The sequence below is a fragment of the Lepidochelys kempii genome, chromosome 9 (genome assembly GCF_965140285.1).
Source record: "Lepidochelys kempii isolate rLepKem1 chromosome 9, rLepKem1.hap1, whole genome shotgun sequence".
NCBI lineage: Eukaryota > Metazoa > Chordata > Testudines > Cheloniidae > Lepidochelys > Lepidochelys kempii.
The window spans coordinates 92,538,894-92,558,806 of NC_136388.1; the positions used below are offsets into that span (position 1 = coordinate 92,538,894).

Sequence of the window (19,913 nt, forward strand, 5' to 3'; positions counted from 1 at the left end):
ACATTAAAAATGCATACATTAAAGAATTAAAGCCAGGTCATGTTTTCACCAAGCTGGACAGATAACATAGGGCCAAGTCCTCTGCAAGTGTAAAAGAGTGGAGGTCTGTTGACTTCAATGGAGCTACACCGATTTATCCCAACTGAGGGTGAGACTCAGTACAATCTTTAAAAAAATCCATGTTCCTCCTTTGATATACTAAGGACTTTGTTTGAACGCTAGTATGCAAGAGTTAAGTAACAAATCTGTATGCCACTTGTCAGGAAAATGTGACATTCCATTGTGATTGTTGACCCTCCTCCCACTCCAAAATCTCATCACTTAACTTGCAAATGACACCCTGAAATAGTGTTAAAAAAGTAGAAAAATATAGCACTGCTAAATATTTTATTTTACTAGAATTTTATAGCAAAAAGGTTTTTAGCCCTGATAATGGTTGTGATTAAACTGACTTAGACATACTGATTTCTTTTTTATGTGTAATGAATATTATAGATGACACTTTTATAGTAAGTATTTTATAATAGTATTTAACATTTTCAATTTCTGATAGGTGGATGTAAGACTTTCACTAATATGGCATTTAATGTAAAAGAATCAATAAAGCTGAAGTCTTCCAAAATGTCTTTGTATGTCTATCAAAATATTTCCAATGCACCTGCACACATTTTCTGTTCACAAAATGGCAGCTGCTTATAACAATAGATTAAAGTCGAGCTTTATAATGGCATATTTTACTCTGCTGCTACCATTTAGTAGCTTTCCTCACAAGACACATTCCACGCTCTCTATTTTCATGGGGCGTTATCATGTAGATTTCTACCCTATTGTTCTAATTGCACAAAATTCAGCCTGGCAACAAAAGCTTGTTTTGTGTGTGCTTATGTGACAGATGCCCTCTTGGCTGACACAATGGGGAATGAACCAGGGATCTCCAGAGTTAATAGAATGAGCTGCTACAGCTTAAGGCTTTGTAAGTACTCCTTTTCTTTTTGCGGATACAGACTAACACGGCTGCTACTCTGAAACCTGTCATAGCTGCAGACTGTAACAACGCATATCCTCTGTAGATTGGCACAGCGGGGGACATGCAACACCTTCACCACTGGGTTACACTTATTCTACAGTACCCTCTGAACAGTCAGAAGGGAATGCAGACCTCATCTCATTCTTCTCTCTTTTCCACCAATCACTGCCCTTGTTTTACCCGAGGCAAAACCTTGTTTCAGGTGTTCTTTGGAAGCTAGTTTTCTATATAATACAGAAAATTAATGTAGCTTTAAGCTGATTTAGCAAAGGCACATCCTCTTAATCAATGGCGATAAAGCCATGGGACCTAATTCTGCTCTCACAAACAGCCATGTAAATCCAGGGTAATTCCCATGAAGTCAATAACATTTCTCTAGTTTATTGATGGTGCAAAGGAGAGCACAATTAGGCCCATTATCTCGGGCATGTTGTATGCTGTATGTAGTCATTTGTTCTGATGACAGTGTGCCTAATCATAAATGAGTGGATCCCTTGCCCCTCTTCCAGGCAATGACGGGTTCACATTGGGCCATTGCAGAATATTTCAAGCACCCTCACTTTTGCCAGAAGTCCCTTCTCTGTACAAGCACAGCAGCATCGCTTCCACATCTTGTTAACATTTCCTGACACTTGCAGGGGTCACACACATTATCTTCCCAAGCGCAACACCACATCTTTCAATTTGGCGTGCTTCATTGTGTCAGCACAAAGTAACCAGAAGCAATTGTTTCCATAAGACAATTAATGCCACGGGACTGTACGATAAACGAGTTACTTGGAGAAATACGTGTGCAACCGCATTTGACGAAAAAATGAAAAAAGATCTAAATAGTGGAAAGAAAAGGCAGATACACAGTTCATGGGCATTTGTGGCTGCTAATAACTTATACCGCAGCAGCTGGCCTGGCATTCTGATCAGAGCATTGGGGGTGTCAAACTACATGTGACATGAAAGGCCTGCCTGCGGGCAACAACATGATGTGCCATGCCTTTTCATGTTAGCTCTGCTTGAGAAACACCCCTAATTCTACAAGGCATAGTCAACGGTAAGAAGATGGAAGACAGGTCAACACTATCTTGAGTGAATCAGGCTGTGGAGAAAAGCGGATTGACATAGCATGTTGAGACCATCATGAGCTTGAGTCTGTAAATATTTGCTAGCATAGAGGAGGCAGGTTTATGCCAGAACGATGTGTGTTCTCCTTAAAGGTCAATCAGCTGCAGGAGGTGTTGTCAGTCTGCTTCTGTGAGCCTTCCCTGTGTACAGATGTCAGCATTCTGACTCAACATGTTCTACTGACTCAGTCTTAAGTGATCAGCGTGGGCCACCTTCTGTAAACGGGCACGTCAGGAGGTCTGACTTCTAGCTTAGTGACAATCAGGGGATGTTGCCAAAACCCTGAGCCTGAGCTCTGCAGGAAACATGCTGAACAGCGGCCGTGCCCCTGAATCGGGAAAAGGAGCACGGAGAACTGACATTGGCAGCTTGATCCCTTCTCTCTCTGCCACATACCCCCAAAGCTGCGACATTCCTAAACAATGGGTGCTACATTTTTTTGTCTTTGTTTGGAACCACAGTCATTTGCGATTGCTTACTGTTAAATAAACTGATTTGCAGGAAGAATATTGTTTTCACCCTTAAAATAGATAATTAGTCACCCAAAGACTATTACTTGTCCCTGCATAGAATTTGTAGGGGGAAATTTAGAGGGCAGGCTCAATTTTATTTTATAGTGACCTTACTTAGAGAAATGAGAGAGTTCTATACCACTGTGGAAGCTGCTGCATGGTACCAGCTGCAGCAGACAGGATCCAAATCTCCATTACAATGCAATGGCCGTACTGCTGAGCTGGTCAGGTTAAGGTTGACGGAGCTATAGCCCATCAAAATGAGCAGTTCCATCCAAATCAAAATGCTTTGCCAAATTGTGTTGATTTTGTCAGGATTTTGTTTTGGAAGAAAACTGGAAAAAACTTTTGCCCGTATAAAAATGTCTTTTTTCAACTTTTACAGTATGAAACATTTCATTGTTTTGCTTTGAGATGAATTTCTTTTTAAAACTTTGTATCCCATTATACATCATGTCATATAATACAATTATATCATAATGATTCAGTCGAGCCAGAGTGAATTTCCATTTGGAATTTTCTTTCATGGAGAATTCTGAAATTTTCAGTTTTGAAATCCTTCGGAAAACAAAACTTTTCTCTGCACAGCTCTAGTAGGCCACCTTAATAGGAACAAAAACAACGAGGAGTTCTTGTAGCATACTGAATCTGTTTCCCTAAAGTTAAGTATCCTCACACCTTGTTGTCAGCAGTCTAAATGGGCCATCTTGATTATCACTACGAAAATTTTTTTCTCCTGCTGATAACAGCTCATCTTAACTAATTAGCCTCTCACAGTTTGTATGGCAACTTCCAATTTATCTGTATGTATATATATATATATTTTCTTACTATATGTTCCGTTCTATGCATCCGATGAAGTGGGCTGTAGCCCACGAAAGCTTATGCTCTAATAAATTTGTTAGTCTCTAAGGTGCCACAAGTACTCCTTTTCTTTTTACTTAGAGACTAATAAATTTATTTGGGCATAAGCTTTTGTGGGCTAGAACCCACTACAGTTAGGAACTGTGTTCAGACTTGGGTTTGCTGTGGTCATCTTATATGAAGTCTGATCCAAAATCTACTGAGGTCAATAGAAAGACTCTTTTTGGCTTCAATAGTCTTTGGATGAAGCCCACAGTGTATAAGTTCACACTGGATGATCCGTTCAGAAACATACAATTTCAGTGCTTGAAAAAAAGGCAGAAAATGAATGGAAACCTACCAGTGCATCCGCTTTGTGCTTTAGCTTCTTAGCCTCTTGCATGTAATAGTCTGCATTGTGAAGCCTAAGGAGACAGAGTTAATTTTTCAGGGCTAAGTTTTCACACTGTTGGACAAACGTTATCCGAGAAGAATGGTGACCATTTATAATATTTGTTTAAATTTATTCTGATATTAATACAAAGCTGCTGAATGTAATGATATGCTTAGTGAACATGTGACTGGTGAGCACAAATGGCTAGCTGTGGAAAAAAGCAGCCCAAAGGGGGCCATTAATGTGTGTCGAATAGAGGAAAAGGTAATATAACTCAAACTGATTAACTCTAACAAGTTTCCATTAGAGAAGCTAAAATAAAAAATTAGGAAAGAATTTCCCTAGAATTCAACATTTATAATCTGAAAACATTTGTCAAAAAACTCATAATAAATGATAAAAATTCATTTGTCAAGAGAAAAACTCTATGTAACATCATGTATTGTATATGTATTCTGCCTTTACGTCACAAGTATGGCTCCCATTGTTTTGCCTGTGTGAAGACTGTTGATTCAGACCCCAAGCATATAACTCATGTTTAACACAAATGGATTATTACACATCTAGATAAAATCTTACTTCACGTGTTTGGACTGTTTAATATTACATACATGTCATCAAATGTTATTTTAGGTCTTCTTGACTCGGATTTCCCATTGGAGAGTGTAGGCATTGTAGACCAGATGTCTGTTTCTAGATGGCTGGTATCAAGGAGACTGTTTGTTGGTCTACTGTGAGATTCTTCCTCCTACGGAAGAGAATTTTCATTAACTCCTTAAACTTTGACCCAAACTCCTTTATGTGTTTAAAACACTGAAATAAAACAAGAAAAACACATCATTGGCACAGCTTGAGGTTAAAATTCAGATACTTGTTCACATTTTAGGAACCTCACAAATCACCTTGCTTTCCCTTCTGCTACAAACCCACTAGATTAATTAAGCACCGTTATTAGATATTGCTCAGATGCTTGGCCTCATTAACACATGCTTTCAGAAAGGTGTAAAGTCAGCATTGATACCACAGAATCCTGTTCGCTCGAGGCCCTTATTAAAAGTGTTGGGAGGGGAAAGAGATCCCGGAGCATTGGCTGATTATAAGCTAGAGCTACAACATAAGGCAATTGGAACTCGTTTGTGAACTCTGTTTATAATCAGATGAACTAAATTACAGATTAAGCAATGAACTACGGAAAAGCCCTATAATACCTTTTAGTGGGTGAATATTTCAGATACCAACTCAGTGGATAAATCAAGCATGTATCTGATGGATGATGTTGGGACTGAGGGAGGAAACAGCCTGGCTGTTTACATAGCACTGTTTATTTGCCGACATATGCAGTTCATTTTGGCATTGATTTTGGTGGAAGGCATGTGTACTGCTCTTGCAGTTTGAAGTAAAGTGACATGATGATAGAAAGCAATAGGGACAAGTGAATAAGGTAAAGTAAATTGTCAGTTACATTCTAATGCAACTTGCATGTTTTCATTTTACAATACTAGGTTGGCAACCTTTCATGACATGGGAAATTGTGAAAAATGGGGCCAAACACACCCATTTCTGCAATGGTCAAAAGGCAATGGAAGCAAACAAGAAAATCTTGCATTACGGTAACTCCATAATTAGGGGTCCTTTCTAAAATGGTCTTAAAATTAAGCATAAATTACCATTTTTCTTTAAAAGTAGGTGTCCAATTGCTGTGAAATTTCATACCGGGTTAATTTTCATGCCCCTTGAATTTTCTAAGCAGTTTTCTTTTTCTTTTCATAGATGTTTAAGAAGAAGCCTTTGAAACTGGCTAAAAAGTTTCCTTTGCAGCCCTACTTTTCACCGTTGACCGATATCTATTAAAAACCCCATTGCCTATCCAGACAAAACTTGGCAGAGAGGAGGCCCCTGAGGAGAACTGCTCAAATGGGAAGATTTTTAAAAGAATGTGGAATTTATGGTCATTTTTAGCTGTTATTCTCATAATAGCTCAAGTTTATGGACTGTGCACACAAACTAACCTGATTGATGGAGGCCAGGTGCATGCAAGCCAGATAGATGGGAGAGTCTGGGTGCACAAAAGTCTGATTGATGGGACGTGGGGGTGATGGACACATACAAGCCTCACTGGTTGATGGGGACCAGGTGCACATTAGTGTGACTGGTTCAGAGGAGGAGAACGAGAGGGACTGGGCATGAGCAGGCCTGGTTGGTTGATGCTTAGGGAGTGAGTACATGCAAGCGTGACTATTTGATTGAAAAGGGGGGAATGGGGGGAGGGAGGGAGAGAGATTGGTCCACACAAGCCTGATTGATGGGGTCCAATGCAGGCAAACCTGATTGATGGTAAGTTCAAACCTGATTGGGTGGACATAAAACCTTCCTCAGGAGGAGCTATGCTTTTCTGTCAGATTTTATCCTACAGCAGAGAAGGCCTCATGTGCAGCTGCTGATGAATAAAAAATATTCTCCTGTTGCACTTCTAATGTCCCCAAATCCCCTCCCCTCACCCCTCATTCAACGCCTGCCCCTAATTAAGCATGACAAGAAACCAAGGGAGTTCCCACACAAAAGACTTTGTTGTGAAGTGTGAAGCACTGCTACACATAGAACATGCCTGACACGAAAGCAAGGAGATTGGAAGTGAGGCCACCTAGCAGCACATAACATCTTCTCTTTCACTCACAGCTATCTACCCCTTGTGATGTCAGCTACCTTATACCACGGAACATGAATGGCAACCGCCACTGTACCCTCCAGAGGGATGCCAGCCTCGCATCACTCCTTCTGCACATGCTCCTTTACCTACCTATCTTCTCCTGCCACAGTCAACTCCTACGCCAAACATCAACAACTGCCAGTATTGGGGGATAGAGTAATCTGGTAGAAGGGTGTACCCATACAGGCGACAGCAGGGCAGAGTTCAGATTCAGAGGGGTAGCAGTGTTAGTCTGTATCCACAAAAACAACGAGGAATCCGGTGGCACCTTAAAGACTAGCAGATTTATCTGGGCATAAGCTTTTGTGGGTAAAAAACCACTTCTTCAGATGCAAACCACTTCCTCAGAAGGAGTTCAGATTGTGTCACATGGTCTGTAGTTTACTGGGAAAGCGTATGCGTGGGGGTGGAGGACGAGAGGGTCTGTAAAGTTAGGAACTTAACTTGTTATTTCTTTGCTATTGTGGGTTTGTGTCAGGCATTTAGTGGATGTAACAACCCTAACTACTCCACAACAGAGAGTTTTGTGTATTATGTAGGTATCCCAGTCAGAAAGGACTTGAGTTGGCAGAAACCGAATCAAAGCAAATAAAGGGAAGGAGGAAAGCAGATGAAGGCAGATGAGAAAAAAAGCAAATCAGGAGGCAGCTTGTGGTAGAAATGCAGGCGCTCAGATAGTTGGTTCGTGAGTGTGGTACACACAGGCAATTTTTCATTGGGTTTTTACTGGGCGGTCAGTTCAATCTGCAATGCTTAGTTTAGCCCCAGTGCTTAATTACCAGTTGAGAATTTGGGGATATTCGTCATAAGAAATATGCAAACATTATAGAAAATTCGTCAAAGAAGATTTTTTTTCTTTATGTGTGTGGTTAAAACTACACAGGCAGGAGGAGTAATTGCAGATACTCCGCTGCTGTAAATCTAGCCTATAAAGCTGAGGGACCAGGTGTTCTAGTCAGTTACACACGATGTCAAATGGATGCTTAATGCCGATCTAAAAGTGGAACTTGCAAGAGAGCTTGTGTACTGCTCTCAAACGCTCCACGCCTAGCTGCTCTTCAGTGGGGCTACAGAAGGATTTAAACAGACATTAAAAAAAAGAGAGAATCAAACAGAATAAAGCCTAGTTACTTTTGTTTTATCATGTTCACTTTCAGCAGCTCCGACCAGTTACTTACACAGATTCCTTTGGGGTTCGAAGAGGATTTGTTCTCATTCTTTCCGAATTTAGACGAAGAGGAAGAGCTGCCGGTCTGCAAGGAGTTTGTGATGCTGTTCTCTTGGCTGAAGGAGCTGTTGTCACTGCTGTGACGCCTGTGTGCTGGCTCATCCAGCAGCGGGGATAACGGAGGAGGGAATGACTTCTCTTCTCTTTTCTTAGTCACCTTTTTAACTGAACTCCCGCTGCGGAGAAACAGACAAGAAGTGGTTGGGTGACAAGCCTTTGGGTATTTTTATATTCTCTACCTCGCCAAACACTTGATATTACCTAACTGGAGGCCAGATTCTGCCCTCATATGACTATGAGTAGCAGGAGGCCAGTGAAGGCATAAAAGTTACTCCTGCCTTCTTTGCCTCTTCAATGACAGCAAAGACCTTTTGTTTCAGGGGGACTATTTTGTCTGATTGTGTTAATACTGTTGTGGACACTTTAAACACTATATTGAGTCAGTCATCATCACAGAAGGCATAGGGGCCTTGATCCCCCAAAGCACTTAAGCAGATGCTTAACTTTATACATAGGAGTAGCCCTATTTGAGGTTAAAGGAACTATTCTCATGCGTAAAGATAAAAATTTTAAATGCATTGCTGGACTGGGGCCCATATGCCTGCTCTTAGCAAATATCCATCATACAGTACAGCATGTGAACGAACAAAATGGTTGTAACAGCCACCAAATAATAACCATAACAATAACATGACATTAGTTCACCTGACAAGTAAAACGGATGTGACCCACTACAGAAAATGATTTAGAGCAGCTGGCAAAAGCTCTTGAGCGAATACCAGTTAATGAATGAACTTGGTTTGGAAAATAACTATGTCTTTAACATGAAAGCTGACACAATGCTATGGCTGACTGCCTGTTTTGTATAGAAGAATGGTCACTAGCGTAAAAACTGCAGCTATGTAACCCCCCCTGACTGTTTAACATGTTCATTTGGTCATGGATTTTTATTTTAGTTACTGTCCTAGTCCAGTCTATGAAGATTACTTGAATTTTAATCTTTTCTTAGACAACTAATATTGCACTACAAAGTCATTTACTTTTCATCATTATTGAGTAAAATTTTCAATAGCAAATTAAGTTAACAAAAATTTATGTGTCCCTCTTAGTCAATTTCAGTAAGTGTCAGGAATTATAGATTTACAATACCTCAAAGCAGCAAATCAGAGAGGAACAAGCAATGCAAGCTGCCTAATTTGTCAATCTGGTGATACTCAACACCATCCTCTTTATTCCAGCCTGGCTGTATTCCACAATGTTACCAATTTTAATGATAATTGTGTCTATTTCAATCATTTTCTAATTGTGGCTTTTGTGTCAATTTTAATAATATGGACGTGTATTAATATTCCCGAAACCTTAGCAGACTATAATCAAACAAAAACCCGATACACTGTACTGTCATTGCCACTCAGACTCATTTTCAATACGATTAATATGTGGCTAAAACTATCCTGTTTAAAGCTCTTCATTATATGAAAGCTCTTCAGAACAAGGGACCTTCACCAGCATCGCCTGTCTACGGCGGTACCATAGGAAGGTTACGGATACTGATTGCACAGCAGACTGTTTTACTCAGAAACCAGGTTGGGCAGCTGAATAAGACCAAATGAAAACCGCTGTGTACCAGGCAGCGGAGGGAACTGCCAGGGAAGGTTGGGGAAGATTTGCCATTTTCAGAAAATTCTCATTCAAAGCCTTCCTTGCATCCCGCTGATCTCCAAAATGCATTGTGGAGCTCATGTGAATTACCACAGTCCTAGGTTATAGCAACACTCAGACACACGTTTGTTATCTCATTGTGCAGTTGGGAAACCAGACACAGGAAGGCCACACAGTGAGACCAAGTTAGTGGCAGAGCTGGGAGCAGGACACTCACACCTCCTGATTCTTAGACCAGCGTCGTATCCATTGGACCATACTGTGAGTGAAGAGATAGACTGGCGGCTCTGGCCTAGCCCAAGATCCATCCATCCATGTGTGTGCCCGCGCCAATAGGGTACTGGAAGGTAGGTGGGAAATGGAGTCCACTTGTGAAAGAAAAGTTAGGGTAGAGTCTGTGATCCTGTCCCCACATTGGAAAGTCTGAGGGGCTCTTCTTCTCCCCAGTAAACATTTTGTTGAAGAAAAGGGAGTTGGGTCTGATGGGCCCACTTAAAAAGTTTTTGCAGAAAGACTGAAGGTCAATCAATCCCCCACTTTAGGACCTAATCCAGCCCCTGCTTTAGGATGTCAAGGTTGCTCAGAGACTCCCTTGATAGTTTCGTAATCCAGCTTTTGGAATTCAGGCTATGTGGACTCTATGACCTTTGGAAGGGGGCAATCTTAGGCAGCCACATAACAACCTTGCTAACATTACCCAGTTGCTGCTACTAAGGGGGAAGTAAATGACATCTAGAATAGGCTCAGCGTTGGTGGTTGTGTAGCTGGAAAAGGCAGCAGCTGCCAGGACAGCTGTCTATTCTCTTGGCTAGCGTTCTTATATATTTCAGAGAGCTGGCCTCCATTTTTGGGGCACTGCCTTCAATTTTGCACCCACACTTCAGTTGTGGGCTCAAACCTCAGTTACAGGTGCAGCTACTCAGATTTGGCATACAAATCATTCCGTGGGAGGCGGGGCCTCAACCTAGCCACCCCAAAAATATTCCTCTGTGTGTGTGCGTGAGTGAGAGTGAGTGTGTATGTGTATATACACACACACACACGGGGATATTTAACTATATCTCTATATAAAAAATAAAACAGCAAAAGCCCTTTGACTGTTTCAGCCCCAGCTGCAGTTATTCATTTTCTTAGTTGCCCTTTCAAGCCAAACAGGGTTTCAGAGAAATTAAACTGATAGCTTTTGTAGCAGTGTTGTCTACTTCAGACTCATGATGTTCACAATAACCTCCGTGAAGTCAATTGTTACCAGTAGTTAACTGGACTGTAACTTTGCTTTGGGTTGTTAATGAGCTAACAAACTGGTCTTTCATTGCAGTAATCACTAATTTTGAATGAATTTATTGCAATAAACACCTGGACTCAATGATTTAATTTGCTGACATGATTATTAGTTAAATTATATTTATAATCAAGAGAGAAACATAAAAATGCATGAAAAAAATACAAGCAGAACTGATAGTCTTGTGGCTGCAGGGTTTAATCTTTGTGTCAGAGAAGGCCAATTATCAAGGAATGAGAAATCTCCCTGTCTGTTTTTTTTCAGTCTTGTTTATTGTAGGGTATGAACCAAGCCACAAGGGAGCCTGTGTATGAAGGATGAAGAATTTTCATCTACTCTCGAATTTCAAGAGGCCATTCTTTACCCTTACTTTATCCACTCATTGTAGTCTGCTATAGTATCTCTGGCCCATTAGTGAGACAAAGCCATTGTCTATGCCAATCACTTGGCTTTACCTTCCTTCCACTCTCCCTGTCCCCAAAGAAATGCTTCACACTGATGGTGTATCTAATCTTCTGCAGGGGGTTAGCAGGGAAAGGTCACTCTCACATGAGGTTAGACCATGTGGCAGCAACTGAATGAAGCTAAAGTCTTTGTCCCAGATGTACTAGGATAGTTTTATTGTGAACAACACTATAATGAAAGCTGTCGTGACTACCCAAGGGACCAGCAAATCTATGTTGCCTAGTACAGGTGCATCTTTAACGAAAGGTCAAACAAACCTATACTGAAAATCTTAGAAATACTCTAAAATGACTGCTTAAGACAGACTCTTGTCTGCTCGCTGTTGTGCATGTTTGGGCTGTATGGGCTTAATTTGAAAACCAGAACCCCATATCTGCAAATAACTGATGCTGTTGTTACACATGTGCAAATGCTGGCAAGGAGCTGTCTAATAACTGGACTGTGCCCGCAAATTAGGTAGCCAGACATTAATTGCCATCACCTGCATGTGCTATTAATTACACCTGCAAAATTGGTCTTGCAAGTAAATACCTGTATTAACAAAGATAATAAAATAATAACAAAAATAAAATTGCTCGTGCAAAATGGTTGGCTGATCTATTAAATTAAAAAAAAGCTCTGTATGCTTAGTGTCCAAAGCAATCTCTGGAAAACAGACATTTAGGTCAACTTGAAATCCTATACTCTTGGAATACAATACTTAATTTCTGAACCACTAAATACTCTCTCCTCTCTGCTTCTGTTATCCTGTGGACTTAATAAGAAAAGATTGTACAAAAATGTTATTTGTCTGCCCTAAAATGAAAAACCAAGATGGAGTTAATACAATTTTCATCAAATATGTATAAAATTAATGCATCCAATCCTCCCTAACTTACAAACTTTACAATTCACAGTAAAAAAAAAAAAAAATTAAAAAAATGGTGGTCTCCTCCCACTTTTCAGAAAGATTTAGTATCCTAGGGAATGACCCTAAACCCACAAGTGAACGGAAAGACTCCCATTGACTTCAAGCCCCTAGTGTAATATGGAGGTTTCATGTTACTAAAAATACATTCGCTAGCACGTTATGACATATTAGAAATAATTAAAATTGAACTGCAATTATTAAAATAAGTATATATAGTATATCTTGGTTCAGATCTGGGAAAAGGCAAACACTCAGGATTATGTATAAGAATATACAAGCACATGGATGCCTAATTGTTTATGCAATTACTATGGCTGCATAATGAAAAAGGGGTATTTGTGTGTGCAAGTGGTTATTAGGTGCATAACTGACCATCTGAGCATGCCAATACCCAGTTTACTTGTGCAATTATGGAAACAGCATGTGCAAATTAGGCATTTAATTTCCAAAACATTGATGCATGTGGCTTTCTAAAAACCTGTCTTTGTGATATGGTCTCCTTGCTTGTTCTCTTGTTTCTGTTCACTGACGGCCAGGTTTAAAGGTAATTAGTTACTTTTGAAAATCCTAGTAGGCACCTATTGCATTGCTGGGCACCTAAATACTTTTAAAAATATAACTCCCTGGATCCTGATACTTCAATCGGATCTGTGTGGGTGGATCCTTGTGCCCAATGAGAGTCTGCATACATGCAAAGATTAATTCACTCGGATTGTGGGATTGGGCTTTACTTGCTATTTCACAATAGTTCTCATAATAATTAAATACAGATTATTAAGGCTCTACTGTATTAATATGTAGAACCTTTGGGAATAAAATTTGGGGCTTAAGTGACATGCCTCTCTTTTACTATTTTGCAACTGCAGTGTTATTTCCCCCCTACCTTTGAATCAGTGACTGGTTTGGACTCATTTTTTGTAGCTTATCCCTGATGGAAAATAGAACTGCTCCTGAATGCTTAAAAATAATCTGGGGCTATGCAGAAATTTGTCATTACACATTCAATCCCCTAGTTTTGGGATCAGGGTTGATCTACATTCAGCTGCACATCACTGGGAGTTGCAGACCTGCATGATCAAACAACATAGGATTTGTTTAAAATGAACTTGGAAGATATTAATAATGAACTCGACGTGATCCAGGCCTCAATCACGTCAGTGGCTAAGGAGTCAAAAAATTTTGGTTCACAATTCACAGCGGGCGAGAGAAAAAGCTAACATATGGAAATAACTATTGATGGACACAATTATATTTTAACCGAGAATACCAAAGGCTTGAAAGCTCTAAGGAATCAAATTAATGACCTGGAAAACAAGCTCAAATTAAGAAACATCAGGTTGGGGGTGGATCCCTAGGGCTTATTTGAGACAGGGAAAGAATTTTTTTTGTAATGGATAATGGAACTGGTGGGGATGGATAATTTTTGATTCCCTCTGCAATATATCTCAGCTCATTGTATTTTCAGGAATGACAACTGGGAACACCCATTATCATGCTTACTAAATGTGTAACATTTTATGGACCACACCATCACCTGCAAATCATCTGCCTTTTCCAGACTCAATGACATAGAGGACCAGACTCTGATCTAATTTTCAGTGGTGTAATTCTGGACAAAGTGGAGTTACTCTAACTAAAGCAGTATAAATAAGATTATAATCTGCTCTGTGGACTTCCTAATGGCTTTAAAAGATGTGAATTAAATAATTAAATTCAGAACTTCTCCATAAATTTAAATATTGACACTGTGATACCTTTTCCCCAAGATCATGTACTTTCTGGGCCTGAATCTTTGCTTGCCCCAGTGGAAAACAGAAGTTACACCTCTGAAACCAATAAAAGTGCAAAACTGATAGGCTTTCTCTCTATTTACAGAATGTTAATCCTGTGATTATAATACTATTAAATGTAATTCATGTGGTGCCTGATTGCTGATGCATTATAGGCATTTCAAACAAAATGCAATACTTCAGAGAGATACCAATTATACGGTTATATGTACCCTGGAAAATAAAGTGCTACTCAAAGTTAAGTACTTTCTACTAGCTTTGTACTGTAGGAGGTTAACATGCCAGGACTCCACTCGGCATTTGGCAGGACTGCTCCATAGTTCAGGCAGAATCATATTTAGAATAAGGACTTTGTTCCATAACTAGAATCAGACAATACTGTAACAAAACCAACATTTTATTTTATATACATCTATTTATAAGGGCCAAATCCTGATCCCACTGAGGTTAATGGCAAAGCCACTGTTGGTGTCAGTAAAACCAAGATTTGGCTCTCAGAAAACAGATTTCTTTTTCAGTAGAAAATTCCCGGTGTTCAGGGTAGGTATAATCAGGGCAGCATGGACCTGGCTGAGAGGACAGGATACACGTGTATATCCACCCTTCAGTGCCTCGGTGATATTGTGGTTTCCGCGAGCCCAGCAAAAGGATAGCTCAAGTCCATTCAGAAAACATGGATCCCTCTACGTGACAGATGGGAGCAATGACACCAAGCCACTGGGCAACAGCCATGCTTTATCACAGAGTTCCATAACAAATGCTTTCAAAGAGCATGGTTATTAATTCACAGCTTAGTATTAAGAAATACTTACTCTTTAGTGCTGGTTAATCTGTGATTAGGTATCGGAGAAATACACGGTGGAAGTAGGCATGAGGCTGAGGTGTCCTCAAGGCGCTGTTTCTTGGTTTCAACAAATGTATCCAAGCTTTCGGACTGCTTGAACAAAACAAGAACAGCTTGAAAAATGCCGCATCTAAGCACAAATTCACCTTACCATTAAGAGAACGTCAAGAATCTCAGCATAATTCCTTTGTAGTAGCAGCAGCTAAAATACTGATATCTAAGAGAAGTGAAAATAACTAAAAAAAAAAAAGGCCTAAATGTGCTGATCTGTGTTGCAAACACATGACTAAGTTATATAAAAACTAACCCAGATGGATAATTGTAAAGCAAATGCCTCACTTTACTATAGTTTGCTTCTGTATTGCATCATAAATAATCAAGATCTAAGGACCTGATCCTGCAAAATCTTATTCACATGAATATCTTTTACTCATTAATATACTTGAAGTCAATGAGACAACTTTCATGAGTAAGGATTACACAGATGACTGAGAGGCTGCAGGCCTGAGCCCTGAAGTGGTAGTGATTAGCAAGGGGTAGATGGTTCAAAATTTACCTTGACAGATTCCCTGTTGCATGACCTCAGTGCCTGAACTAAGAAGATATAAGTAAAGCTGATTACTGCTCTGTCACTGGAACCTTCATACCGTCTCTCAAGCCCATGAGCTTGTGCCTTAAATAAATCTTTTAATAAAATGATTTTGAAACCCAAATCAGCCTCTTCATGCCATGTTTTAAACACGTGCAGCACAAACCCTAATTAACTTGCTTTCTCCTGCGTCACCGTGAGCAGTGATACTGATGAGCATACAACAACCAAAATGGAAGAGAAAGGGCTATTTTAATACTCAGCTGAGTATTTTCATTCTAGTGGAATGTCCAAGCACCCAGAGAGTGTACCTTTTCATCTTGGCAGTTCCTGATCCAAAGCCCCAGCTAATGCAGTGAGGAGGTTCCCCCTCTCTTTTAGATAACTCATCATATTCCTTGAGCCCTAGGTTTAGCTACCGGTATTGTAGTCTTCTTCTAGCCAGGATTCTTACTAAAAATCGCCCCACTGAGTTAGCAAATCTACAAGTTATTAGCATATTATTCGCATAAACCCCAGCACACAAAATACATATTCACACAATGCCTTTCTTTCTGCATAATTTTAATGCATAAGCCAGAGTAAAACCAGAGATTCAGCTCCTGCAGATCTTATTCGTGAATATTCCCACCTAAGTCAATGTGAGTATTCACATGAGTAAGGGCTGCAAGCCTTTGTATGTATTAACTCCCTCCTTTATCATCAGACTACTCTAAATCAGCATTTTAATGCAGTTCAAGAGGCCAATAGAACTGACAGCTGAAGTCACATTCCCAGTGATTTATAAAATTTGGGGTATAAAAATATTAAATGATGTCTTCTCTCTGAAAGACCAGAGCATAACCATTTCAGCTGGAAAATCCCTCTACAAAAATTCATTTATGATATAAAACCTCCCTTTCTTTTCTGAAAGCACATTTTAGTTTGAAGCATACTGTCATATCCCACAAGACAGGATACCCTTGGGCATAAATAACATAAAACACATGATAAAACATAAAAAGAAAAGGAGGACTTGTGGCACCTTAGAGACTAACCAATTTATTTGAGCATAAGCTTTCGTGAGCTACAGCTCACTTCGTTGGATGTGAAATGTAGCTCACGAAAGCTTATGCTCAAATAAATTGGTTAGTCTCTAAGGTGCCACAAGTACTCCTTTTCTTTTTGCGAATACAGACTAACACGGCTGTTACTCTGAAACCTGTCATGATAAAACATAGTCCCTTAAGTCAAAATATATTCTTCATTTCAGGTAGTTGCAAAGGGGGAGCAGCTAGTTAAGCAAATCATATTTCTATAAATCACATTTGTTTATATAACAAAATTATATATTTAAAGTCAGAATTCATCAGTGGCATAAGCCGCACTACTCCACTGACTTGAATGAAGCAGTGCCTAACTCAGTGGTGAATCAGCTTGTAACTCTCCAGACAATAAAAACCTGCCTTCCGAACAGAAGTCACATTTTCTGGGTACAATCAAACCTCTGTAATTTGCACTAGTTCTTGGGAATCCCACTGCAGATTACTGACCACTGCAAATGAATGGGTAAGTGCGACACATCACCAAATATACATAGTTCATTGATTTTGACAATTAGAGTTTGGTTTTAAATAGTTTATGATGAAAATTCACAATGCACTGGTAAATGTTGTGTAGCATCTTTTGTAAAAAAAAAATCATATTTTGGTAATATGATAGCTCTACAGAACTGTCTCTTCAATTAAATCTTTGTGGAGAGGTTTTGGGGCGGGTATGAAGAAATGCAGATCACCGAGGTTCTATCTGGTACCTACTTAGCTGACACACGGAAATGGAGTGGTTTCCCTTGGACTATAAAAATGACTTACCTTGTGCTTCCTTTTGGATTTTGTGGAGGGCTTTTCAGCGGCTGTGGTGGGGGACTCTCGAGATTGTCGCCTGTGTTTCACATTTGCCTCTCGTGGTTCGGTTTTCACAGCCGCGGTCTCACAAGGCTCTTGTCCAGGTATTCTAGAGAGTAAACTAAGATCTATTTTCACCCAAAGGGATTTGAGTTCTTCATATTCCCTCAGCGGGGACAGAAGTTCATTTTGCACAATTGGGATCGGTGAAAAGAGTTGTTCCTCTAAATCATTGCTGGTCTGGTCTATTGATGTGTTGCTGCTGTTGCTAGTTAAACTACTTACACTGAGGATGTTACTACTGGAGTCCTTTACTTTGATGCCATTGGCAGGACCACTGAAAGCTGGTAATGTTTTAGCCTGCAGGCTCTCTTCCTGGTCTGTGTTTGAATCAGAAGTAGATGAATCGGTTTCAATAAATTCACGGGATTTAGGGACAGTTTTGCTCGGGCCTCTGTACTTTTTCTTCTCAGAAGCAAGTCCCGTGCTAGTCCTTGGTTCTTTTCTTGGAGCTGTCTTTCCAACGGCTGCTTTTGTGCGAACCTTTGGCTGCTCTGGTGGTTCCTGTGTATCTTTTTCTTTGGGAGTGTTGCTGGTATTATTTGGTTTGGGCCAGTTATACTCTTCTACACTGGAAGTCCTTTCTACCTTTTTGGGTTGTTTTTTCCCAGGAGTCCTTTGTGAAGTTGGCTCATTATGAGCTGGTGACTTCTGCTTGGAGCTTTTTGTCTCTGGAGTTTTCTGGGCAACTCGTGGTTTGGCTTTCTCCCGGATGGGACTAAGGACGGCCCTGTCTTTGGAATCGGTCTGGGGCAGACTGTTATTAAGCTTCCCTTTATTTTGTCCTTCAGTCTGTTGGCTGCTCTGAGGCTGAGAACTGTTCTCGCTATGAGTCTCATTTTGGTTGTTGATAATGGTCTTGTTATGGGGATTCACTTTATTTAGCCATTTATCCAGCTGCCACTTGTTTGTTGAGGGAGGTTCAGGCTGCAGATCGAAGAACGATAGGAAACAAATCTTAGAGAAGCAATGTATTTTAGTTTAAACCACAATTACATTTTTAACACAGCCTTTTTATTTCAGTCAATCAGTGATTATTGCTACTTTTACTATAGAATGTATGGTTAATTAGGCTTCCTTAGCTAGTTTACAATGTGGCCCTGGAGAAATTTAATACAATGAAAAAGTTAAGCAGGTCCCTGAAGATATAATTTTTGTTATGTTGCCTTTCCTTCGTCCCAGACAAATACTGTGTCAATAAAATCTTCTCTGGTACTGGACAAAAATCTAAATATTTCTCTGAAGTAACTGAAATGTGGGCCAGAAGGTTTCCCCCAAAGCTAAAAAGAGTGTGTGGATCATGTGTTTGACAGCATAAAGGGAGAAGAAAGCAAATAACAATAAACAGAATAGAACTTTTATGTTTTCTGAAGGATAAAAGGATTTCGCTTTCAGTGACAAGGCTTTTTCCTGAGAGTGTGCTGGGAGAAGGGACTTGAATTCATAGCTTTACCTCCGGAGTTGCACTGCGCGACTCTTCGTTACGCTCACTGTCACTGGAGCTGCTTTCGCTGTCGGAATCGGACTCGGAGCTGCTCTCGGACTCACTGGAGCTCCCGGAGCCTCCGCTGGAATGTGCTAAAACTGCACCGTGTGCTGTCTGCAGAGGAAGGCCACTGCGGGGAAAGACAGACATTCAGCTGAATATGCTCCTTGCCCAATTTTTATGTTAAAAGTCTAACCTAGGAAAATTGATGGTGATGACCCTGGTCATGTAGTCCGTACTCCGCCACAATTCCCATTCACTTCATTTTGACTCCACAAAGTCTCAAATGGGAATTTTGCTCTGCAAGGACTGAAAGATCTCGCTACCATTTGTAAATGCTTTGGGTTTATGCTTCATGGGACACATTTATGATGCTGTTAATAATAAATAATAAATCATAATAAATAATAATAATAATAATAATAACAATCCAATGAGAAACAGCTTAGTGCCACAAGTTTGAGCTTATTAGGGTTGCAAAAGCTAACACTCATACTTAAATAATTTACAAATGGAAAAAAATTTTTTGTCAGTACATTTATAATTGATGTCCAAATGAGAGACATTAGGCAACTAATATTGGACATAACGCTTCATTTTAAATGAATGCTTTTTAGTGTTTTACACTGTAGGATACAAAAGCTACAGATTTATGACAACTCTCCAGAGGTTCCACGGATTCTTTATTTGTAGTTGGTTTTTCTACTCATGTTTGTGAGCATGGAGCTCCTGTTGGAAATGAACATTCCTAGAGCACTTACTTTTCAGCACTGTCCCCCTCCCCTTCCAGTTTATGAAAAGACCCTCTGCTGTCATCTTTTTCAGCATTTATTTTAACACCAATGGGTGTAAAGGAACCCCGTTTTTAGTATTATGGAAGTTTGCCAATCAGAGTCTTTAAAAACTCATTTTTAAGTTTCAGATTTTTGTCAGAGAGATAACCATAAGATTTTATGTCTGTTCAACTGATCTATACTGCAACTGATTGATTTTAAATTTGTGAAGCTGACAAAGCAAAGTGTTTGAAAACGGACACAATTTGCTAGTACTCCTTTATGGATATCCAATTCTTCACCTTAATATATCAGATGATGTGTGAGTCCCATACAGAA

The 19,913-nt window shown here is 39.8% G+C and overlaps 1 protein-coding gene across 8 annotated transcripts in view; it reads right to left on the reverse strand.

Moving 5' to 3' along the window:
* AFF2 (ALF transcription elongation factor 2) overlaps positions 1-19,913 on the reverse strand; it is a 472,316-nt gene that overhangs the window by 77,046 nt on the left and 375,357 nt on the right. For 7 of the 8 annotated variants that reach the window (XR_012160619.2, XM_073358389.2, XM_073358388.2 and 4 more), the window contains 6 exons: positions 18,769-18,931; positions 17,223-18,242; positions 14,752-14,876; positions 7,781-8,006; positions 4,507-4,643; positions 3,863-3,926 (listed from right to left, as the gene is read on the reverse strand). Coding sequence is in view for 7 of the 8 variants with exons in the window: in XM_073358389.2 (XP_073214490.1) it covers positions 3,863-3,926; positions 4,507-4,643; positions 7,781-8,006; positions 14,752-14,876; positions 17,223-18,242; positions 18,769-18,931 (1,735 nt within the window). In the remaining variant the exon portion in view is untranslated. The remainder of the gene's footprint in view (positions 1-3,862; positions 3,927-4,506; positions 4,644-7,780; positions 8,007-14,751; positions 14,877-17,222; positions 18,243-18,768; positions 18,932-19,913) is intronic. The other variant, XM_073358387.2, reaches the window with a different exon arrangement.